Genomic DNA, 23778 nt, shown 5'->3' on the forward strand with positions numbered 1-23778 from the left:
CAAAACGGTCAACTTACGATGTTCTTTTCTGTCCATTTACTATAGTCATATGCGGCGGGTTTGGAATCCTATGCTAACCTTGAAGTGCGGCGCTTAGTCACTACACGCAATCTCTTGATAGCTAGTTAAGGCCCGTCACTATTCTTAAAGAATTAACCGGCCCAGTTAGATATAGATATAAATAGGGGACTGATACAGACACCCCCCTTTGGATAACGTAATTCACTACCGAGCTGCGCACCTACCCTCGATCTATTACATTTAAATGCTTTTATCTCACTACAACGCTATTAAATTAAGCAGATTACCTATTTAAACCTATTTAGACATGCATTTCTCTTATGTCCCTGAATTATATATAACCCGCATTTTGGTAAGGCCCTTGTTCGAGGCTGTAGAGGTCCTGAAATCTGCTCACGAACCTGGGTTATACGGGCTATTTGGGACTCAATTGGCTCCGACCGTAGCTCACGAACCTCTTAGAGGGAGATATCACCTTTGTGAGCTATCTATCTAGTAGACCGACTTCTGCTTTTGCTTCTACTTCTCGTTAGTAGCACGTAAATCGCTTACTTCTTTCTTAAGAAAAGCTGTCGATTGTATCGTAATTTGGTAGGCCTTTAAAACCTGATCTATCGCGGAGTTAAGTGGGCTCGGTGGGCTTCTTAAGCGCTCTTTCAGCAAAGCTTCAATTGAGGAAGCTATTTTGTCGCTTCTTTACCATGCATCTGCTCGTGGGATGACAGAAGCAGTGTCTTTCTTGCTGGAATGCAACGCTGATATTGAAAAGGCCGACAGCTATGGATGGCGTCCGCTGCACGTCGCATCGGAATTTGGTCAAGTCACAATGGTCGAGAGGCTAATTGGCGCCGTTCTGATCTTGACGGGGAATCATGGAATGCTCTTTCTCTTTATTTGGGCTGTAATGGGGGGTAACGTCGACATAGTCGAGCTTCTTTTGAAGCATAGTGCGGATGTGGATGCAAACACAGGGTCCTTCAAAGGCACCGATGGAAGAATTCTTGGACCCACTGCTCTTCATATAGCATTAGATCCACGGGCATGGTATCCTGGCGACGAGGACGATGAAGATCGTGAAGATTATCATGAAGACTATTTGAAGATTGCTAGAATTCTGGTTGAGAAGGGAGCTTCTGTCAGAGGTGTCTTGGATCAACTGCAGGTGAATGACGTTCCAAGTTTCGAGGGGTTCAAAGATGTCTGAGATAGGATTCGAAGGGTTTGAGGATGCCCAGGAGAAGATCCCAGGGAGTTGCAGATGCATGGGATGAGATTCGAAGCTATATATAAAACTGAGAGATTGCAACGTAATTCACCACCGAGCGCAGTCAGCCAAGGACTGAAACGTGCCTATATCACCTTCTTATAGATTTCCTTAACCCGGGAAATGGCTTATGACTGAAACATACATATTTCGAGAATTAAGCTATTGTTATCAAGTTACATCATTACGAGGCGAAGATAATACCAGAATTAGTGCAACGGCTGTTCCAATTCTCTCCCTAAATCTCAAAATCCATATCAACTCCCATCCTGCCCATCACGATCTCTCTCGTATTTTTTTTAGGGGAGCTAATTCTAGACCACGCAAATGTACAGAACCCCCCGGCGTGGTAGCAAGTCGGTCAACTACAGGCATGGGAAAGGCTCATTTAGTAGTGGTGTCGCATTTCGCCTTTAATATTTACCTCCATGTTCTTAATATTAAGCTTAGCCTCCCTCTACTTATCTACCTCTCCATCCGAGTAATTAGTCCGATATTTATTAAACGAATCCTCTTTCTTAATATCAAATCTACTACTACACTAGGATATTATAATATCTTGAAATTACTATAGAATTTAGGCAGCTACAGCGATAGTAGCAGATATCCTACATAGAGTTAAATAGACGTTTAACGCCTACGCGGGTTATAGGAATCAAGAGAATATCGCGGGTGACGCTTATAAGAATATGGAATTCATAGGTATATTCCTAAAGGAGTAATAGATCAATCGCCTTTCTCACTATCGGAATTATTTAGTAAGTATAGATATAATCCTTGTTCTACATTCAACAGCGAGATATCCTTCAAATACACGGAAACCGTGTCCGGAGCCGAGTGTGAATTGAACAGACCCAAGAAATCCCGCTTCGTGAAATTTGCCGATTTAATTACCAGGACTACCGTCTGGTGGCAATATATCCAAATAGTCTTCGGCCATTGCCCGTTGGGGAGGCCCATGATCACTGAGCCCACTCGACACAAGCCGGGCTGTCCAACCCCTTTTAATGCTCAACAGAAGGTCAAGGGCGCGAGAAGCATTTTCGAAGAATTTTCCAAGCTCAGCTAATGCTTGACAGCAGGTATCCAGGTTGCGACAAAGATTCGCACCGTCATAGCACCCGGAACGATCCAATGTTGCAAAAAGTAGCATTAGAGCCGCTGAGAATGTGATGCTGACAACCTGAATATTGATTTGCCGTAGGGTGTAGCGAGTCTCATACATATTCAAGAGCTGCGCAATTGCTATGGCAGACTGGAGACAAAGCCTGCGTGAACAGCCGAAGCGATTATGCTGATTTACCTCCGATAATCGATTTCGCGAGATGAATGGTCGGTGGATAAATATCAATATTTGATAATATTGCATGCTTCAAACGGGTAAGTCTATCTCTTCGAGCGCTCAATTCTTAGTGTACCCAAGCGATAATGACTTACTGTAAGAGAAGAAGGTGGGGTAAATATAAAGTGGATGTGTCGTTGGGATCGATCTGCAATTCGGCAGGGAGACCGCTTTTCCATGATTCAAGACGCTGGACGGCTCCATCTGCGACAGCAACGAGTTCTCCATCTGATATACATGTGGAGCCATATCTAAGTGAAGCGAGGTCAATCTTCCCTGTCCTCAAAAATCCTATTCAACCTTACAGTATATCACCAAATACGTCCATAGTCTCACAAAGGCAAATCCATTGTTGAGATATAAGATCCAGCGGATCCGAAATTCTCAGAGTCAAGCTCCCCTCATTCTGATATTTCAAAGAGCCGTATGGGGTCCAAAATCTCTGCGTAGACCCCGGCACCATTCCCTTGGGTTTCTTTACCGTGATGCTTCCGCCATTCTTGTGGAATGGACGGCCCAAGTAGAACCCCCACAGACTGTTACTAAAATTAGGACAAGGTCTCTGACTGGGTTCCGTCGAAATATCTCACTGATCAATGATGTAAGTGCCCCAAAATGCCGTACTCCTGGCGATGTTCTCCGCCTCGCTCATTTCCTTGTTGAGAACACGCGGTCGCGTGTCAATATGAAGACCCAGGTCAAACACCAGTCGCATTGCCATTCCTGAGCGTGTGTCAGACTTTAACAAGCCATTAGCCATCTGAAAATTCACTGACCACTGTACAGCCATCCGCGTGGATCGCGGGTTGCGCCCGCTTCGAATGTGCTCAGGATCACCAATGCTTGAACCGTGGCAATTTTAGGTGAATTTAAGTCCTCCTCTAGGAGAGTTTTAGCCATCTTTGCAAATACCTCAGCTCGTTGTCGTGGATTTCGTTGTCTAGGATCCAGCAGAGCCCCAGTGGCGCAACTATAAATGAGTTAGACATCCCAATCCGTGCTTTCACAGGCAAAATCTCATACATGGCGTTTTCTAGGAGACAAGAATAGAACGTGCTGTCCTCTTTCCTGTTGCCCCAAAGGGCCTTTCCGTGGTAATACATCGGTTGGTCTACAACATGGTAGGCCGGATCCTGCCAGTGAAAAAAGAGGGCTTCCAAATGGGCTTCTTCACCGGAGTCAATATTCTCGTGAATATTTGCTTGCTCGTTGTCTGCGGCTATTCCGAAGCTAATATTTGGGGTCACGTCATTCCAGAGCGATCCTCCCAGATTGAAGTTAGATGTTGCTCCATAATAGCGCAATTGGCCGTCTGGCGTCAGATGCAGTTGGCCCATACGATCCGATATTTGATCCAGTAAGACATGTTCATCGATATCAGTGTTTTCGTCTCCAGAGAGAGTTTGAGAATCCTCATTCATGCTCATTTCGGCGAGCGAGCCTCTGTTGTTCGAGTTTATTCCCTCACTGGTAGAATAGCCGGAGAATGTTCCCATTGAAGGACCGAGAAACTCAGGGATATTGTCCCAGCCGTAGAGGCTTGCCCCAGAAATGTCATCAAAGGTCATACTTTGGTGATAATCTACCGGATCCAGGCGGAAACAATCCATCATATTGCGCATGGATCCAGATTCAGAGCGCGAATAGCTGCCATCCACTGCAGCCTGAATTCCATCTCTTTCCACCCCTAGTGAAACAGTTGGGGATGGATGCTGTTTTTGATCTGATTTAAACGATTGTAGGAGTTTCTCAAGAAGGGCCCTGTCACCAACAGGTGGCTTGGGTGGAACCAAGTTCGCATTGTAAATGAAATCTGTCAGGCATTCAGCTCTGCGTAACAATACCTCTGCGGCTTTCTTTGGGGAGATCCTATAGAGTTTAGCAGTTTTCGTCGGTTCGTGGGCCATTTTGCTTCTAATACCTTCTTCTATCCTCTTCTATCAAATACAGGCATGCTTTTGATTTTTGGACGCATCGACTGCACTTCGGCTTTACTCCGTCACACTTCAACGAACACCACCTTTAGAAACCATATTGGACAGCGAAGTTCCGGAGGGACTTGCCTTCAACTTGCCACTTCGACAGAGTGTGCATGCAGTTGAAATATTCTGCCTGGCACCTCTGTGGGATTTAAATTTCAGTGCCATATTTCTGGGCTGGGTTCGCTACTGAAGCTTGGTCACGGACGACATTGAGGGGCAGGAGGACAGGCAAGGAGGGGAAATTCTAAAGAGTCATATCTGTAGGTCTTTCTATCTCCGAGGTCACAGTCCACCTATATGCGGGGGTTATAAGAAGGACCCACTCATAGCACGTAGAGCGCTATCGAACCTTGAGACTATATCTGTGCTGATGTTGATAATATGCCGCAGCACGCTCGAACGAGGTTCCTATTGGCTAGGGAGCATCCTCTCCTCATTGACAGAGTCGATGGTCCCCGGTTAGGGGCACAGGGAGGAAGTGCATTTACCGTGTACGGACCAGCGTAGCTGGGACACTCGTAAATCATGAGCACTATTCAGAAGAAACCAGTCACTTTACCCAGCCGATCGTTGATGTTTCGACCAATCGGAAAACGCCCTCCGACGACCTTTTTAACTTTGGAACATCGGACTTGATACTTCCGATCTACCCTATGAAATCGCCGCTTGGCCTCGGTCCATCGCCTGCCTTGAGTGCCAATAAATCAGGATCTGCGAAGTATTCGGCTTGTGAGCTATTCGGATCGCTTGACGCCATAGCACACCCCACATTCCCTACTTTTCGGGCGAGAGGCTAGACCGACTTGCAGAGGTGGAGACGTTGGAAACTCTCATCTCATACCCCATGTTGTATGTGGAATAGCGACAGTATTGTGGGAGTCGTTGAGACCCGATTTTCTCTGCGAGAATCAGTCAACTTCCTAGGGTTTTGCGACAAAGTGTCCAAATTCCAATCTTATGTTTCGATATGCCTATGGTCTCAATCCACCACCTAATCCTTCACGTCATTTGGTAATATCCAATACCTTTCCCTGGAGTACTAAATAGTTTCTAGCTTGATACTGGACTTCCGTTTTTTTCAACAAACATTTACTCCGATATATTTCCCTCTCACTTCGAGCTAAAACTCTGAGCACCTCTATTACTGGGCTATATGTGGCCATCATAATTTTCATCTAATCCGGATCAACTGCATTTGATTAAATGGGCAGAAGTATTACATTGTCTTCACTATTGTCACATCTGCGATGTTCCTCGTCGCGAAGTTCCTTTGCCCCGAGGTGAGATATTCAAATCCGAATTTGGGAGTCAAGTAGCTTGACGCTATTTATCGAAGCACTGTACTGACATGGGCTACTCCATCAGAAATGGGGTATCCCACTCGAAGACATAGCGCAGGTATTGGGGGTGAATTGTCGTTCATCGAAACTGAGTGATGACCGCTGTGAAAGGCTTCAGACAGTACATTCCTGATTTGGTATTCATCGAAGGTATCTATCACCATTCAGGCGGCAAACTGCGGGCCGGGGCGAGCGAGGAGGCCGATACATGGCAATCATATGGGTGGCATTTGAGTTCATGGTCGTGTGTGCGGGTAAAAAAGGGGTGCTGGAAATAATAGAATAAGCGTTTCTCGTAAACATGTTAGGGAATTGTTTCAATTTGAAGGTGTTTTACCATAGCCGTCCAGTGCATACTGCCAGTCAGCGCTGTCAAAAGGATCAAAGTCATAGGGGATATTGTTGCGAGAGGATGTAGTTTCAGAGCCATGGACATTGTCGCCTGCTTCAGTAATGGGCTGTTGGGGGTTTGTTTTCAGATACTTTGTGGGGGCTTGTCCCGTGGAGAAGCGCGAGGTTCTGCGCCGCTTAGGGTACCGAGAGTTTCCAGCGATCAAGCGTGCCTTCCAGTCTCGCTTTATTGTGAGCAATAAGTCGAGTGATCGAGATGCGTTTTCGTAGTACTCTCCAAGCTTTGCGAGAGCTTGGGAGCACACATCCAGATGGGTTGAAAGTGCTTCGCGGTCATGGGACTGAGTAGGAGAGATGCTCGCAAAGACAAGGAATAGTGCAGCAGAAAATATGATGCTCACAGCCTGTATGTTGATACAATGCAGAGTGTAGTTCTTTTCGTAAAGGCGGATAAGTTTGGAGATGGCGAATGCTGCCTCGAGACATGCGGACCGTGACATTTGGGGATCGTTTCCTTGCGATGGTACAGGCACACTTAGTTCTTCCGATATAAATGGCCGGTGTATGAATATCATTATTTGATAATATTGCATGCTTCAAGGAGTGGGGAAGTCGTCAGTAATCTATTCTCTTTTGGGCCAGTTCGTACTCACTGCATAACAATCAGATGGGCCGAGGGACGGGTAGACAGATCGTCGATTTCGACTGCAAGGTTTGAGGGCAAGTTGAGTTTCCATTGAATGAGATCATCCATAGTCTTTCTTGCCACCTGAAAGAGATCTTCCGTCGAGGCGGCAGTGCATCCATACCTGAAAGGTGAATCGCGTAAGCCATATCTCGCGAAATAGGGGGAGGGTGAGCCCACATGACGTTGCCGAGCGCATCCATGCTTTCAGTAAGGGAAACCCATTGTGGTGAAATCAGGTCAGCTTCGTCGCCAAGACTTGGGCTTGCCCAACCATCGGCAGGCGGAGAGCCTAGCGCAGCATCTGTAGATGCCGATGCTTGATGAGAATACAGGTTGGCGCTTGGTTTGCGGACAGTAATGTTGCCACTGTTCGTGTGAAATGGACGACCCAAATAGAAGCCCCACAGGCTAGATATTTAGTCAGAATCTCGGAATGGAGGTTTTATTTCCTTGAAGAACATTCAATCACAGGACATACTGATCGACAACGTAGCAGCCCCAAAATGCCGTACATCGGGCCCTGGCTTCTGACGCAGTCATTTGGCCCTGGGAAACGTACGGCCCCATGTCCACGTGGAGGCCCAAGTCAAAGGATAGCCGCATAGCCATTCCTGTGTATATCATCAGCTAGTTGATACTTGCGACGCTCAAAGAACTTCTTTGCTTTACCTACCACAATACAGCCACCCACGGGCATCCTTTGTGGCGGCTGCCTCAAGACTGCTGAGAATCACCAATGCTTGGGCTGTAGCTACCTTGGGCGCATCTAGCTCTATATCCAGAAGAATCCTCGCATTACTCGCGCATGCCTGGGCAAGTTGAGTCGCACTCTTGCGTGGTTGATGGAATAGAGCTCCGAATGCACATCTAAGAATTGAACAGTTAGTCATTGAGACATCACGAATTCACCTCCGAGGGTATGGCTTACATAGCATTTGTTAAAAGGGATGAATAGAAAGTTGAAGGCTGCTGGCTTGCCTTCCAAGCCCTTTTCCCCTCCTCGTACATTTCTCGGTCCACGACATGGTAACACGGATTCTGCCATGAGAAATACAGGTTTTCAAGTAGAAGCTCAAGCTGGGGATCAAGGGGCTCGCGCAATACCGCCGGCTGCCAGGTCGCTTGGCTCGTAGATGGAATGTTTGCATAAGTGTCGTTAGAGAACCTGTGTTTTGCCAAGTTTAAATTGGATGTGGCGCCATAGAATCGCCATTGGCCATCTTCCATCAAATGAAGATGGCCCATTCGATTAGACAACTGGCTGATCACGTCTTCATCTTCAGAAAGCTCATCGTCTTCACTCCCTCGTAAATGGTCGGAATGCGTCTGTCCATTCCCAGATGCTGAGTGGACATTATAGAACGAATGATGGAACATTGGGTACCCCTGTTCCGTGGTAGTTGTGACGATTGGGACATCCCCTGCGTAGTCGCAGCCCGGTTCCAGGCCGTTAAATTGAAGATCACTGATATCGCCGAGGAAGGGTAGATCCGGAGAGGAATTTCCAATCAATTCTTTCTGCTGCAGTTGGACGGGATCCTGATCCTGGGCCGAGTGGCCAGTTGGATCTCCGCCACTGATCAACTGAGAACCATACTCGGTGATAGTAACAGGGTCAGGCGGCGTAGGAAATTCTGTGAGCTGGCCAGCCGCAGGGTACCCATGGCCCGATTCACCGTGGGTCTCGTCTAATACGCAACTAGCGGGAAGAGGGAAGGTGTCTCGCCCGCCCATCACCTTGTCGAATATCTCGCGATCATCGGGCCTGACCGTGGGTGCAACCAGGCCATGGCCAGCAACGAACGATTCCAATTGCTTTGCACGCCTAACAAAAACTTCCAGGGCTTTTTTGACGGGTATTCTGTCGGATCAGGGGGTTAAGCTCAAAGCCGAGGCTGTTCAAGAAGGAAGGACGTGCATACCGTCTCTTATCATCATCGGACGGGTAGATGCAGACCCGTCCCTTCAGGTTGCAGCGTTTACATTTAGGAAGCTTCCCATCACACTGGCACATATGAGCGGCCGGTCCATTGAGGTCCCATCGTACGAGAGAGCGATCACAACTTACCTTCAACTTGCTGCTTCGACACTGCGTGCAAGCTGTTGAGACATTGTGTCTAGCCAGGGGCGGCATTTTCACCCTAGTTGCTGTGGTGCTATTTGTACTAAATACTATAGGGGGGAGTGACAGGGTTTACGGCCAGTTCTACCAGGCGTCTAGTTGTGTCGGGAGTCCACGTGATCGTGACCTTTGGAAGCGGGGGTGGGAAGTTGCCGAAACCCGCCTAAACCCCTTGGGACCCGAGCCAAGACCCAAACGGGAACTGTATAACCCCGACACTCTCAGCTCATCACTAATCGGTGCAAAATTTATAGAGCAACTTCGTCGGCAAGCTTTATCAATTAAATCTTTACTTTGTATAAGATCTCGGAACACACTAAGCCCGTTAGATCGCGTGTTAAACCAACTTATTAAACGTTGCTAGCTTATAATATATAAGTTAACGCTTTATTATACTAGCGGAAGAAAATAAGGAGTTAGACGCCGCCAACGAGAAGAAGGAGAAGATGAAGAAGAAGTAGAAGCGGTCTCGATCTACTAGACTGATAGACTACGAAGGGGATCTCTTGGTTTAGGAAGTTCGTATGGCACTTTCTACGGTAATGGCAAGGAGCTTGTGTTCGATTCGAAGCTCCATGAAAAGGGTCTAAATATTTCTACATTATTTCCTCCGCTATGAACGCCATGAATTTCCGAAATTTGCGAATAATTATGAATCGAATACAAATATAGCCGCACCCATCCAGATAGTCGAATACCAATGATGCTTCAAAGAAAAGTTACGAATACGAACGAGGAAAATTCTTATTCGTGTGCATCTCTATTAAGAATAAATGATAGTATAACGAATGCGCTTCACCAACTGATACCGATCACTCTGCAATTTTCAGAACCACACGTCCCGCGATGTCCCCCTTCTCCATCTCCTCGTATACCTGCGGTAGCTCCCTGAACGGTCGAACTTGTATGACCGGCTTTACGACACCCCGCCGCACCAAGTCAACAGCCTCCATGCATTCCTTCAGTGAACCAACTAAATTGCCAGTAATTCGCAGCCCTTTGAGCACAATCGTGCAGATCGGTGTCTCAAGGGATGGACGACCCGAAGGAATACCTACGCAGCTTAGACTGCCTCCCACCCGCAACATGTCGCAAGCATGGGCAAAGGCCTTTGCGCTACCGGCAGTCACAACAACAGCATGCGCCCCTAGACCGGTGAGCTCTTGTACCCTCTTGACAGGATCTTCGGTAGCAAAATCAATGAATTCCTTTGCCCCGACGCCTAGAACAAATTCCTTTTTGCCAGGACCGGTGTCCACGCCGATAACTAGAGCCCCTTGTGCCTTCGCATACTGTACTATCAGACTGTTAGTTCACTGAGCCGTATTACACCCTTGAATCCCCGAGAGAGATCGTACCTGCCAGATGTCCCAGACCGCCTCCGGCGCCGACAACCACCAACCAGCTTCCTGGACGAATATCCACATTCAAAACAGCCTATCCCTTCATCAGCAGCAGCCTAATGGCATTTTATTCCTTTTTTTTATTTGACATACCTTGTAAGCGGTTAATCCTGCGCAAAGCACTGGGCCCATTATCATTGGATCCACGTCATCCGGCAACACAGTTAGATAATCCGCATCTAACGCAATGTACTCTTGAAAGCTTCCATCCTCGTGATGCAAATGATTCGTGCCCTGTACGCAGTACTGTTCTGTGCCCGCAAGACAGAACTCGCAACGTCGGCAAATGCGACTTGAGAACCGGATCCCAACAAGCCCGTCAACCTTGAGGCCGGTGCCGTGCGTGATGTCCGGACCGAGGGCTACAATTCGACCGATGCCTTCGTGTCCGCCAACGTGTGGAAACTTGATATTTGTGATTGGATTGCCATCTGGGCCGGCTGCGGTGCCAGCTCTGGTATGGAAGTCTTTTGGTGCTCATCGTTAGGTGCGGGTTCATGGGCCATGTTCGTGGCTATTTTTCTCCTTGCAAATTCGAACTTGCACGTACCACTGTGACAGACACCGGTGTATAGCACCTTCGCGAGGACTTCATTGCTTTTTGGGACAGGAACTGGATAGTCTGCGAACTCGACCTTGCCACCAATATTGCGCACGAGTGCAACGGTTTGTCTTTGGGGGATGTCTATTGATCCCATTGTGATGTTGGGCAAGGGTGGAGAGATTTATCGGAGACCCTTTTTGATAGGATACATGGCGAAGGATGGGAGGAGTCTCAGTCCCTTTATATTCATGACTATACGCCACAGACTGTGTATTTGCATCAAGGGAACTCCTAGTCCCTAATTGAGTACTAGGTGCAACGGAAAAAAAAAAGAAAGGAGAACAAGAAGGCCAATCAGCCTCAGAATACAAAATGAGTTCAACATAATTTACCGGAATCGCTGAGCCGAAAGCCCATCTATGGGTTAAGTAATGAAGCCACATTTCTCGGAGGCACTTCTCCGATAAGACTTTTGTGGGGAAGTGGACCATCGGACCTGGAATGTGGCACCCCTTTGCCCTTCACTAATCTTTCCCCTTGATCTCGCTCTCAATAGTAGCGAAGGGATATAATTTAGTGATACACAATAATATAGGGAATGAATACTGGAAGTAAAAGCTATCGTAGGCATCCCTCCTTTAATTACATAGCCATCGACTATATAGCTATTTCCCCAAGTATATTCCCGTAAGTTGCTGAGAATACCGGTGCGACAACGAGGATGAATTGTTGAAGAACTAGGCTCGATAAATGACTTAACTAAATGTTATTCTTTCTGAAAAGGTCGCCCGGAACATCTTTCTATAGGCTGCCGGAGAACAAATTTTACCTGCAAAGTACGAGTAAACCTCTTCTCATGTTTCTCTACCTCTGGTTCATGCGAGAATTTGGTGTCAACGGCAGTGGAAGGTGATTGTCCATGACGGACCTCGGGATGGGTAACGACCTGATGAGGTCGGCCCCCATTTCTCGGGCCGATATTTAACATGTCACCAAGAAGGGTTCTCTAGAGAATCATATTATACCTAGGTAGGTCTAACCTCCTAATTAAGTGGGTAGGGACGCTATCCTATAAAATAGCTACATATCGGTTCTTAGACGGATAATGCCTTCATCTCTCAATTCCCCCTCAAAAAATCGGAAATGCACTCCTGTCAACAACACGAAGTTATTTGGTCTCAGGCTTCCCATCGACGCCCTTGAGAAATCCCCCTGTATGACGACGAAGAATGGCAGATGCAGTGCCGATCAGTAGCCAGCTTGATGGGTGTAAAAATAGGCCTTTCGTACACTGTAATTCCTTTCCTTCAAATAAGCTCGTCTGCGAATCGATGCATCTTGCACCCTTTTACCTGGTTAGTACCCTACGTAATCGACGGGCTTTCCCCCCTGCGCGGTAGGTACATAACAAGTTTGAGCCGAAAGAGGCATGGGCTCGCACGAGGATACACCCGATCATGAGCGGAAATCACAATTCCGGCCCTGAATGCACGACCTTACTAGGGAGTCACCAATGATCATCGTTAGACCCTTACCCTCTGGTTTTAAAGTTTCGGAAATCTCTACGGATCATGCCAGCGTGCAATGTCAAACAGTTCCGTACGGGGTCACGGAAGCCTGAGTGGCGCCCCACTGGTGGAGCCTAGGTACGCCGAAACAGGCTTCCTATATTCCAAGGTTAAACTATAAGGATTTACGTCGCAAAGAAGCACATTGACCCCCGCATCTGTGGCATGAATTTGTTGGACTCAAAATCGCCTAGCTACGATACCCCAGGATGTGGGCAAAGAGCTGATTCGCCCAACCGGTTTTGCTACTTTCGTACCGGATTTACCAATTGCACTAGGAGAACTCCACAACGCATTGCTTTATAGCGCTGTCAATTATTGGGGTGCAGCAGCCGGATATATGCTACGTACCCAGGCACTGTCAAAGCAGAATATTTAAACGCTTTCCCCAGACATCTAGGTTAAGAAAATCCTCTTCGCAATCCTCCTGGATTACGCCCACTTGTATTTATCCTTCTTTCAGAAACAGCAGTTTACCTCTTGATAGGCTGAATGCCCAGTATCGATATGCCTCTCCGTGGAAAGAGGTTGACGGCCGGCGTGACCGCTGCTTGCGGTCTGGGTTTTCTTCTGTAGGTCGAAAGCCCCCTTTCCCATCGTCTCTCGCACGTGTACGAATGTGCTCCTTTTGACGATTCCCACGATACTTATCACCGTCTTACAGCTTTGGATACGACCAAGGTGTCATGGGAGGAGTCATCGGCTCTAGTACATTTGTGAAGCAGTTCAATCATCCTGATGTGAGTTATACGAACTCGGTCAGATTCACTGGTTGTGGAGCGTACGTGAATTGACCGTTCAAATAGGCCCTCACCCAAGGCCTGATCACCGGATTGTACGACCTGGGCTGCTTGATTGGGTCTATAGCAGCGTTCTTCTTTTCCGAGCCTATTGGGCGGAAGAAATCCATCGTGAGTTATCTGCATCAATACTGCCATTGATTTCTTGTATTAAAGTATTAGTGTGCCGGGTCATTGGTTGTTTGTCTGGGGACGATTCTTCAGGTGACAGCATATTCAGTCCGGCATCTGATAACGGGTAGGATTGTCACGGGGATTGGGATTGGCGTAAACACTTCCATCATTCCTACAGTATGTTCTCACGTCAGAAAGACTTCTACACAGGCATGGACCCCCTTTCTGACTGACACTATAGTGGCAATCTGAGGTTAGTTCGGCTCAACATCGAGGACAGCTTGTCACCATAGAAGCTGCTTTGATCATTTGTGGACTCGCCATGTCAAACTGGGTTTGTTTTGGGGCATCATATATCGCCTCATCCTTTCAGTGGAGAGGCCCCATTGCTGTACAGTGCATATTCGCACTATACCTACTCATTACGGTTCCGTTCTTAGTGGAAAGCCCGCGCTGGCTTGCCAATCACAAGAGTATCGCCGAGGCGACGAAAGTCATCGCTCAGCTCAAGGACCTACCGGAGGACGACCCAGAGGTCACATCAATTACCCGAGAGATTGAAGTGGCTTTGGAAGAAGAAAGCTCTGCCGATGCGTGGCATAAGATCTTCACGAATGGCGGCGAGCAGAATTTCCGACGGATGATGCTTGGTGTCGGTGGGCTGTAAGTCAAATACATCGTGCCCTATGTTTACCCACTGCTAACTTTAAATACAGATATATGCAGCAGATGTGTGGTATCAAGTTCGTAGCTCCCGCGCTTTGAATTCTTATTGTGAGATACATTGACCTAAACCATCTGAATATAGCTCCATTGGCTACTACCTCCCTGTCATACTCGAGCAGTACATCGGCCTTAGCAACTCCCTTTCCCTTATTCTCTCTGCAGTCGCCGCCACTCAATTCTTCGTCATCTCCTTTGCTCCTGTCTGGTTTATCGAGAAAGCAGGGCGTCGCAACTGCATGATCTGGGGAGGTACGGCACTTGCGATGTCAGAACTTGGAAAATTGCTGACGAGGCTGGTCTTGCAGCTGTCGCACAAGCCATTATTATGGCTCTTTTGTGTGTTGGATTTGCACTGGACACAAAGCCAGCGCTTGCCATGATGGTAGCAATGTTTTTCCTATTCGACGATGCCTTTGCACTTAGGTACATTTCCTTCCCCCATAGTCACCCGTCAGGGACGATTACTCACTCATATAGCTTCCTAAACGTGCCATGGATGTACGCCCCGGAGATAAACTCGCTGAAAATGAGAACGAAAGGTGGAGCTGCTGCTGCTGCGTCCAACTGGCTCTGTGAGCAGATTCCCTCCAACCCCTGAAAGTAAACTCTAATCATGCGTACAGTCAATGGGATTGTCGTAACAGTTACACCAATAGGATTGGATAAGCTTAGATGGAAATACTATCTTATTTGTGAGTTCTCTGGAAAGCTACGTTTTCAATTTGCTCGATTGACCATGATCTCATATAGTTGTTGTGTTAAATATCTCATTTATACCCCTGGTATATTTCTGCTACCCAGAGACAAAAGGCATCACGCTCGAGCAGATTGATCGCATCTTTGTCGGAAAAGGAACTGGCCTTGGTGCTCTCACTCAAGGGGTGAAGGAGAGCCTCCACCTGAAGAGGGATATTGATCAGCATGAACTCAATTCTGACGAAGAGTCAGGAATCAAGGATGATGGTGACAATGATGCCCATGGGGAGCATATTGAAATCGCGAAGGCGTAAGGAAGCTATTAAGCACCGTCAACGCAGGTCGCTTAAACAACACTGTTCCCGCATCATAAGCATTATTTGAGATATCTTCCAACATGTTATGGACAGTTACGGTATGGGACTTACCAAAGTCCATTATTGTGCTAAATAGCTATCGCATTCCAAATCTTGGAACGTTTGATCTTCCTTCGGCTCTCATTATAAAATATTCCCGATCTCATGACGAATATCCATAAATTTGAACATTTAGGTTGAGTACTAATGGTCGTGCACATGAGTATATGTACATCTAAGGCTGGATAGACGAATAGGCTACACTCTGGGTATAAAACTATGACCATTCAACCTATTAAAATCATGCCTTTATATAGGCAGCATCTAGCAAACAAGCTGGCAAACAAGCCTGCATAATCAGGAATCCCTGGAGATAGGATCATCCTCAACGGCTACTTCGGTACTGCCCTACTACAAATGCATTTTTCTCATGTCGGAACAAACAAGTTGCTACTTGCAGCGGTCAGGTCCAACGGACGAGCGACTATTGCGAGTGGGGGAGTTAGTGGCCAAGCAAGTATATGGCTTTGAGCTAAATGCAACAATTAATAGCTCGTTGGTAGTTCAAGGATGTAAAATCACATACCTTTTTAAAGACCATTCATATTACCCCTTGTAAACTATCAAATGTAAATCATTGGGCATCTTCGCCATAATATACCTTCTTGCTACTTTTTGGAAGGATTCAAGGTGGAGTACCAGGAGCAAAGAAGCAACCAACGTACACGGAAATGTCTATATGGGGTTGGCTAGCAATCAGTGTGATTGTTGTATCTACTGCAAGATGGCTAATGTAGTAGTAGGAGCCCTCTCAGGTTACCTCGCTTGACCCCTTTTTATTACATATCATCACCCAAGCGACAAATACTGGAAGAGTCTTAGCTTAAAGTGTTTGGCAGAAAGAAGGTCCAGCAATCATCTTTTTCCTTTTGAGGTGGGTGGAAGCGGAGTGCTTTTCTCTCGAGGTTCCAATACATGTATGCCAGGCATTCTGATATTTGCTTATTCCCAATCAACCCATGTCAAGACCTAAATACCTAGGTATTAGGATATATAGCGCACGGAAGGAAACAAAGGCTGACGGGTCAAAGCTGCTGCCAGCCAAAGGTGCGTGCATTGGCTTTCCCAACCTGCTTCAAGTATCCGAGGCATTTATCCACGATGCCCTCAGAATCCAGCCCAAACCGCCGGTAGTTGCTCTTGTTTGAAGCCGAGTAGCCATAAGTGCTCATGCCAATGCTTGCTGTGGCATAGCGCGCCCATACAGTCGGCACATATTCTTCGATGCTGACAATTGGCTTACCGTCGATAGGAAACACCGATCTCTGATACTCAGTATCTTTCAAGGCAAAGATATCCAAGCTGGGCGCGCTAACGACTCGAGCTGGGAAGCCTCTATCCCCTAGGATTTTGGCTGCAGCAAGAGTATAATGCAAATTTGATCCACAGCTAGCGAGGGTGATGCATGCGTTTTCGTGTTCTTGAATAACATAGCATCCGTTGGAGACCTTGTGTCTGTTCGTGTTCGAAATGGGTCCAGTAGGATCACGAGCAACGGATATCATGGTCGAGCTGTGGGAGTTCGTGATTGCATACTGCCATGCTCCTATAACCTCCTCTGCATCGCTTGGACGAATATATGTAAGATTGGGCATGGCTCGATATAGTGAATCGAGCTCAACGGGCTGATGTGTGGGCCCATTTTGACCCTCAGCTGGAGTCCCGTTGTCAGCGATGGCAAGGTATCTTCTAGGGGGGAATCACACACCGAAAGAGTCATGAGTAGCGCAGTGAATTACCTGAAGCCCGGAAAGGGCACCCATGCGAACTCCAGGTGCTGCCTTTCCAGTTGTCAGTATCCATCAACGCCAGATAACACCCCTCGTAGCGACTTACATATATGTAAAACATGAGAAACGTGGCAGTCACGGGTATGAATGCTCCGGGAGAGAATCCAGCAAGCCCATTCGATATCGCACACATGGCATGTTCTCGGATACCATAGCGAATATATCTTCCCTGGAACCCTGTAGCGGGGTGGAAAACATCTTTATCTTTGTACCTCACCTTGTTGGAGTTGACCAGGTCTGCTCCACCACCAAATATTGCAGGGCACAGTTCCCACAATTTCTCAAGGATAATTCCATTCGTCTCTCGCGTCGCCAGACCCCGAAGGCTGACACTGTCCAAGGTTGACAGTGTTTCCAAGACCGATCTGTCAAGCTCTCCACCCATCCGACGCAGAGCTTGCTTCGCCTCGTCAGGGAATGAAGACGTATATTCCACCAACATTTCATTCCATTCACGCTGCAGCATCTCCCCATGGTCTTTGCGCTCGCGGAAGAATTTCAGTATAGAGTCGGGTACAGTGTGTGAACTCTGGGGCTCGAGACCGATAAGGCGCTTTGATGTTTCAATGCTGGCTTTATCAAACAAGCCGTGGTGAGCTTTTGCGGTCCCGGCAACAAGTGTTCCAACTCCAATCACAGTGCGAATATTGATGAAGACAGGCTTGTCGGACACAAGTTTCGCCTGTGCGAGAGCTGCAACGATTCCCTGAACGTTATGTGCACCGTCCATCACATCAATGGTATACCAACCGCAAGCCCGCATTTTTTCATTGATATCTTCGGAGTTGATCCAGTCGAGAGGGCCATCACATGTCACTGAGTTGTTATCGTAGGTGACGATGAGGTTGTTTAATTTCAAGTGACCCGCGAGGGAAATCGCTAAGAAGGGGTGAGCTCGAGCTTTGAAACAAGAAAATGAAAAGTCAATGGTGTAGAACTGGGAACGATACCTTCTAACGCGACGCCCTCCATGAGACAACCATCTCCCGTCATACAGTAAACCCTAGAGGCAAATAGAGGGAATTTATCCTTGTTGAAGCGAGCCCCAAGATTCTTGGAAGCTATAGCAAGGCCAACTGCATTGGCGATCCCCTGACCTAAAGGACCAGTCGTCATCTCTATACCCGGGACTTCGCGTTCTGGGTGCCCGTGGCTAATTGTGGTGAAGCCATTTTCCTTTGGTGCACCATAGCCTTTTAGCTCATCCATGGTCCAGTCATCGAATCCAGTGAGATAGTTCATGATGTACAAGAACATGCTCGCGTGCCCTATAAAGCAATATAAGTAATCAGCAATGGACTAAGACATCGTCCAAAATTTTGAAGGAATGGGGCTTTCATCATATACCATTTGATAAAACGAATCTATCGCGATCAATCCAGCCGGGTTTCGAGGGGTTATAACGCATAGTGTATTTCCATAGCGCAACACCGATTGCGGCCATACCGAGGGCTGATCCCCCATGACCCCCGCCATTTTGATGTGTGAGGTCAAAAACCAGACTACGTACCGTGATCACAGCTTTTTCATCCTCTGTGAGGTTTTGCTTATCGCTGGCCAAGCTTTGGCATAGACCAGTCTTGTTTGTTTCCTCCAAAGAGGAGTTCGGCTCCGTGGGAGCATCAGCAACCCCGTATTCAACCATCGTGGAACGTCGGGGATGGTGGTAAATCACGGAAGTTACCAGCAGTGATCTTGGATCTAAATTCTGTCTAGGCGAGCCACGGACCCTTATATTTCTGTTCAATTTCAAGTGCTCGGCTAGCTAAATCCGGAATTTGCCATCCACATAAGAGATCTTTTACCCATTTGCCGAATTTGGTTGTCTTCTTTGCTCTGCTGTTGTCGAACTGGGAAATACGGAAGAATAGCTCCGACCTGGACCCACCCGGAAATGGATCACGCCAATACTCCCCACACCCTGGAGTTTACTGGCAAGAACTTGGAAACTACCTAGGCAAGTCTAAAAGTCTATTCAAGTCTCGGAAGAGCCTGACCGAGTGCCACGGTTTTTACTAAGAACAAAATGTTCGGGGATGACTTCAGTTAAAATACACTTTATTTCTTTACTTCGGGATGTTTACCTCCCTATTCAATTTGCAGCGAGGGTTCTCCGGGTAAACTGAGCTCAATATTTGGTACTTGTTATTTTCGGCCATAGGTTTTGGAATAGCAGGTATAAAGCAGCATTTATAGGCAATATTACAATAAAAGTATCTACGAACCATGGCAAAACTTGGACGCCGCCGATCTAGTTCCGAGCGATAAGTAGTCCTTTCACTGTCCCATTTTTTCAGTGACTCATGTTCGTAGTTCATGGATCCGGTCCTATAAATCTACAAGAGGAGAGATGATCAACAGTATAAATGATTATGAATAGACACTGATAATATATCTCTAACTGCTGCCATGAAGTTCTCATCAATATAGATTCATGGGAGAAAGGAAACAAAGGCACCAAACTAGAAAGATCTAGCAAAAGGATATCAAATAGTAAAGGAAGATCTGCCACAAACTGCATTCATAATAGTTACTAGAACAAACATTTAGTTAATGTACAAGGTAACCCCCATCCATCGTTAAAGCAGACCCATGGACAAAATTACTTCTGCTGCAGAGGAGCCACACAATGCCCTCTGCAATTTCCTGAGGTAGCCCGAAGCGCTTCATCGGAGTCCAGTTGTTGACCTTGTCGAGAGCATTGTTCCTCATCTCACCGGGAGCATCGACCAACGGAGTTTTAATGTATCCCGGGATAATGGCGTTGATCTTCACGGAGGGATAATCTAGAGCCGCAGTTCGTGTAATGCCTAGAACGCCATGCTTGGAAGCAGTGTAGGCCCCAGAATGTCGGAGACCAGCAGCTGCAGCCAAAGAGGCGATGTTAACGATTGCCCCCGACTGGAGGGGCTGATAAGCCCTGTACATGATCATTAGTAGTTGTTCACCCATCTCTGGTGTAAAGTTGTGCTTACCTTTGGCTTTCAATGGGCTCTTGCTTGAGCATCGCTTGAGTCTCTGCTTTGACGCAGGCGAATACTCCAGTCAGGTTCACAGCAATCATTTTGTTCCAGTCGTCCATTGTTGTATCGTTCAAGGCCTTCTTCAACCCGATCCCTGCACAGTTCACGGCGTAGTCCAGTCGGTCGAAAGTTCGAACAACTGTTTCAATCATTGAATTCACAGACTGCTCATTCTGAACGTCCAAGGGGATAGTGATGCAGTTGAATTTGGGGTTAGATGCAACCTTGAAACACTCTTCCTTCACGCCATCAGCAGCTGCAGGGCTCAGATCTGCGATGGCGAGTCCGCGCACTCCTTCTTCCGCGAGAAGAATGCATGTCGCTTTGCCAATTCCTGAGGCCCCTCCTGTTACGAGAGCTACCCCAGGAATATCCATCCCACGTTGACTAGACATGTCGCCACTATCGGTATGATCACGGCCGTGTTAATGACTCAATATTGAAATCGGCAGATAGAAGCTTGATGTGAAAGATCTTATAGTCCGTTCTAATCACCTTCTGGGCGGGCAAAGTCATCACCCGGAGCATCAGAGACCCTTTGATCGGAATTGAGGGTCCGCCTATTTCCGCATCTAGTAATTCCATTCACAATATATACACCACCGAAGTTTTCGTACTCTCTCGGGCAGAATAGGCCGAAAATAGGATCGGAATTACCAGTTCGGTTCTTATTTGAAGAAAAGAATTACCTCTTGGGTAATCATGTCTCGTGCCGTGGTAAGGCAGCAAATCGATTCTCCGGAGGGTGGCTGGCATTATTGGCTCCCAGTGAGGAGATTTTGTACAGTTGACTTCCCCACACATTTACTCTTAGTGCACCCTAGTGGTAATGGCTTTTATGAAAAATAGGCATTTAAGAGAAAGGCGAGAGAGGAATGCAACAGGATTGGCCAGCGACGCCATGACATAAAAAGAGCCAGTAAAACCGAACTTGGCACTGCCTTTAGTGTGTGTATTAGTGCTGACCTTTTTTGGGGGGCGAGATAATGATTGAAGAGCTCATGCCAAATCACTATGTAGATCGTATTGTTAGCAGCCACCAATTGTAGAGTTATCCACTTCAGGATCTGCAGCCCAGACTGCACGGCTTGACTCCATATTTAAGCCCTCAACGGGTGAAGCCAGTAAAATCACTCAGTACAAAGTGTGCACTTCATGTTTCTTCGGCATAATCCGTCTCCCCTTCCCGCACGTCGTTATGCAACGCCCGCAATATGTAATTACACGCACGAAATTGTGGGATTAGCTGTGGGCAATCGGTATCAGGGAGATAGATTACAACAAGATCGTCTCCCACCCGCAGGCCACCCGCTACATGATCAAGTTTATGCACCAAACATGTCTCCGCGCGCAATTTCAACATGCGGGAGTCGACGACGATGATGAACCGACAGGCCTTGCGTCCATGGACCTAGGTGTGGAAGACGATGGATGTTAGCTAATGACGACAAATGATGCCTCAGCCAGAGTCGACGAGCATGCCCAACTGGCCAGGAGAACAACATCAATTGAAACTGAGGCAGGGAGAGGATGCAGAAATACATTGCAATAAAAATGTTCATAATTGCTCGCAGCGATATCTCAAAATATATTCAGCGATAGTAATTATCCGACCAGGTGTCGGTACCAGCATGTAGCACCAACACACTACCGTAACCACTCCATGTACGAAAATTACATCTAACATTGTCTGTTCATCCGAAGGACTCAACTGTAACAAGGAACAGGAAATCTATCTCACCGTCGGATAGGTGTAATACTTGTTGATACCGCATGGACAGGTTGGGTTATATACCAAATTTCCAGAGAGCCCTGCTTATTCCTTCAGGACTTCCTTCGTTGGGAAATCGTCGACGTCCCAGATCTGATTCTCCTTTCTGATCGAGCCCGGACAGGAGATTTCACAGTCTGCCCTCAGCAGTATCACACTATCTTTCTCGATCAAGATGATGTTTTCCAGCCTGACTTCTTTCGCAACGTTGTATTCTACAGGAGCATGAAGGACGACCTTGTTATTGGAGCCGGTGTTACTGAAGAGCTGTATAATTGGGGCATGCAGATATGTCGAAAAGAATTGCAGATCTGAAGATCTGAAGATTGAACCGGGCTGTATGTGTCTGCAAATGGAAGACCTGGCAGCCATGGAGGGTTTACAACCATTTCAAGGATAAGCTTGAGTACTACTGTTCTTCACAAGATGGACAAATAATGAGCTCAGCATGCAAACTCCAGGACTGTGACGCTGTGGGCTTGATAGAACCTAAATGTCTGCCCCAGTTGTCCATCGAACCGCAGCCTCGACCATCCGCTTGACTAGGTTAACCTCCTCGAGGTCCCGTGGCGCATATACCATGATCTATGAGATCCCTCCTCATTAGCGTCCATTTTAGTAATAAGAACTATGCCAACTTTGAAAGAAACTGACCCATCCCGGGGGCACCGACGATGGATCCGCAAATCGACGGCCCCAACCCGCTTCTACAACGGCGCGAGCGTCAGCTGGAGAGAGTAGCATATGAAGTGAATTGTCCTCGGGATGGACATGGGCAATTTCGTAGCCGACTTTCTGCGCTTCGGGATTGCAGGCTGGAGATTCCGGACGCGCATAGATGGCGTCCGCGGTACTACCTTCAGCATTGGATAAGCTAAGACGGAGGGTGTCCGGGTATTGGGAATGTAACTGTTTCATCAAGCCGAAAAGGACCTTGTGGCTGCGTTAGGGTAGTTGAATTGCCTTATGGGGATTGCCTTTATCAACATACTTCTCGAGCCCGCGGCTCAATGGGCTCTGGAAACTGGCGCTGTGGCAGTGTTCTTGAATTTATGGTCAGGCATATATGATTATGCGGTAAGATTCCATTCCTCACCTAGGTCTGAGGGACGGATGCCCGCCTGGTCTGACCGTCAGAGACCTGAGGTACTGAGGCCCAGTCCGGGGCAATGTAGAAGGATCCCGCAAGTCATCTCCACAGAGGTAGTTAAAAGTCTGTAGGACACGTAATTTATTCATTTTTAGCCAACCGCTGATAGTGGATGGTGTTCCACCGGTTCCTAGAATTGAAGTTAGTTCAGGGCCGGCACTTATGGACCCATTGAGATCTTTCTCACCATAGTACAACCAGTCTCGATAGTCATAGACTGCCCACATAACCGTTGTCATGAGTATTGCTCCACAAGTCAATGTACTTGTATTATTTTGAAGGTTTGAAAAGAAGTCAATCCGTTTTGTGTTTGGAAACAGGCGGTGAATGAAGGTACTAGCCATAGCGACAATGTTTCGCAGAACTATCAGAGCCGACACAACCTAGATGAGCATCAGCCACCCTTCGCGGTTCATCAGCAAATTGGCGGGTGATACTTATAGAAAGAGCACTTACTGGGGGAACATGTAATGTAGCTTTACTCGAGCGTGACGTCACCAGGTCCGTGATCGTGTTTTGTAGCAAATGGCCGGTCACGGAATAATTCTCCTTTGAATGAAGCCAAACCTACCGAATCAAGATAAAATCAATGCCGTTGAAAAGATTCCGCCTGTTTGCGTCATAAATATAGCAATGTCAACAAGTAAAATATAAGACCAAGCCAAGA

The 23778-nt window shown here is 47.2% G+C and overlaps 9 protein-coding genes across 9 annotated transcripts; 2 read left to right on the forward strand and 7 right to left on the reverse strand.

The window, feature by feature from the left end:
- Positions 1 to 847: 847 nt before the first annotated feature.
- Positions 848 to 1225, forward strand: PENARI_c019G01825 (uncharacterized protein; the record flags this gene model as incomplete). Its single annotated transcript, XM_022634721.1, has 1 exon — positions 848 to 1225. One exon carries the CDS (start codon positions 848 to 850, stop codon positions 1223 to 1225), a length of 378 nt encoding a protein of 125 aa, XP_022485271.1.
- Positions 1226 to 3213: 1988 nt separating this feature from the next.
- On the reverse strand, positions 3214 to 4534 carry PENARI_c019G09718 (fungal specific transcription factor domain-containing protein; the record flags this gene model as incomplete). The annotated part of the gene is made up of 3 exons (XM_022634862.1): positions 3214 to 3350; positions 3404 to 3597; positions 3651 to 4534. The coding sequence occupies 3 exons, from the start codon at positions 4532 to 4534 to the stop codon at positions 3214 to 3216; spliced, it is 1215 nt and encodes a 404-aa protein (XP_022485417.1).
- Positions 4535 to 6266: 1732 nt separating this feature from the next.
- Positions 6267 to 6800, reverse strand: PENARI_c019G05538 (fungal specific transcription factor domain-containing protein; the record flags this gene model as incomplete). The annotated part of the gene is made up of 1 exon (XM_022634788.1): positions 6267 to 6800. The coding sequence occupies one exon, from the start codon at positions 6798 to 6800 to the stop codon at positions 6267 to 6269; it is 534 nt and encodes a 177-aa protein (XP_022485416.1).
- A 149-nt stretch (positions 6801 to 6949) lies between these two features.
- PENARI_c019G11120 (uncharacterized protein) lies at positions 6950 to 9122 on the reverse strand (the record flags this gene model as incomplete). Its single annotated transcript, XM_022634889.1, has 7 exons — positions 6950 to 7109; positions 7166 to 7396; positions 7467 to 7599; positions 7662 to 7855; positions 7917 to 8849; positions 8911 to 8993; positions 9057 to 9122. The coding sequence occupies 7 exons, from the start codon at positions 9120 to 9122 to the stop codon at positions 6950 to 6952; spliced, it is 1800 nt and encodes a 599-aa protein (XP_022485410.1).
- Positions 9123 to 9922: 800 nt separating this feature from the next.
- On the reverse strand, positions 9923 to 11211 carry PENARI_c019G11771 (zinc-dependent alcohol dehydrogenase; the record flags this gene model as incomplete). Its single annotated transcript, XM_022634898.1, has 4 exons — positions 9923 to 10407; positions 10469 to 10547; positions 10607 to 10980; positions 11064 to 11211. 4 exons carry the CDS (start codon positions 11209 to 11211, stop codon positions 9923 to 9925), a joined length of 1086 nt encoding a protein of 361 aa, XP_022485402.1.
- Positions 11212 to 13132: 1921 nt separating this feature from the next.
- Positions 13133 to 15275, forward strand: PENARI_c019G08736 (uncharacterized protein; the record flags this gene model as incomplete). Its single annotated transcript, XM_022634841.1, has 10 exons — positions 13133 to 13197; positions 13290 to 13365; positions 13432 to 13536; positions 13781 to 14202; positions 14256 to 14282; positions 14348 to 14514; positions 14571 to 14688; positions 14743 to 14837; positions 14889 to 14957; positions 15016 to 15275. The coding sequence occupies 10 exons, from the start codon at positions 13133 to 13135 to the stop codon at positions 15273 to 15275; spliced, it is 1404 nt and encodes a 467-aa protein (XP_022485403.1).
- Positions 15276 to 16402: 1127 nt separating this feature from the next.
- PENARI_c019G04607 (uncharacterized protein) lies at positions 16403 to 18812 on the reverse strand (the record flags this gene model as incomplete). The annotated part of the gene is made up of 5 exons (XM_022634769.1): positions 16403 to 17031; positions 17086 to 17158; positions 17214 to 18046; positions 18163 to 18435; positions 18614 to 18812. The coding sequence occupies 5 exons, from the start codon at positions 18810 to 18812 to the stop codon at positions 16403 to 16405; spliced, it is 2007 nt and encodes a 668-aa protein (XP_022485255.1).
- Positions 18813 to 19495: 683 nt separating this feature from the next.
- On the reverse strand, positions 19496 to 20585 carry PENARI_c019G06819 (SDR family NAD(P)-dependent oxidoreductase; the record flags this gene model as incomplete). Its single annotated transcript, XM_022634807.1, has 3 exons — positions 19496 to 19503; positions 19774 to 20087; positions 20143 to 20585. The coding sequence occupies 3 exons, from the start codon at positions 20583 to 20585 to the stop codon at positions 19496 to 19498; spliced, it is 765 nt and encodes a 254-aa protein (XP_022485408.1).
- A 1865-nt stretch (positions 20586 to 22450) lies between these two features.
- Positions 22451 to 23350, reverse strand: PENARI_c019G04713 (uncharacterized protein; the record flags this gene model as incomplete). Its single annotated transcript, XM_022634772.1, has 5 exons — positions 22451 to 22546; positions 22616 to 22901; positions 22953 to 22991; positions 23058 to 23241; positions 23299 to 23350. The coding sequence occupies 5 exons, from the start codon at positions 23348 to 23350 to the stop codon at positions 22451 to 22453; spliced, it is 657 nt and encodes a 218-aa protein (XP_022485413.1).
- Between the last annotated feature and the right edge of the window lie 428 nt (positions 23351 to 23778).

Source organism: Penicillium arizonense (genome assembly GCF_001773325.1).
Source record: "Penicillium arizonense strain CBS 141311 chromosome Unknown PENARI_contig019, whole genome shotgun sequence".
In the NCBI taxonomy this organism is placed as follows: domain Eukaryota; kingdom Fungi; phylum Ascomycota; class Eurotiomycetes; order Eurotiales; family Aspergillaceae; genus Penicillium; species Penicillium arizonense.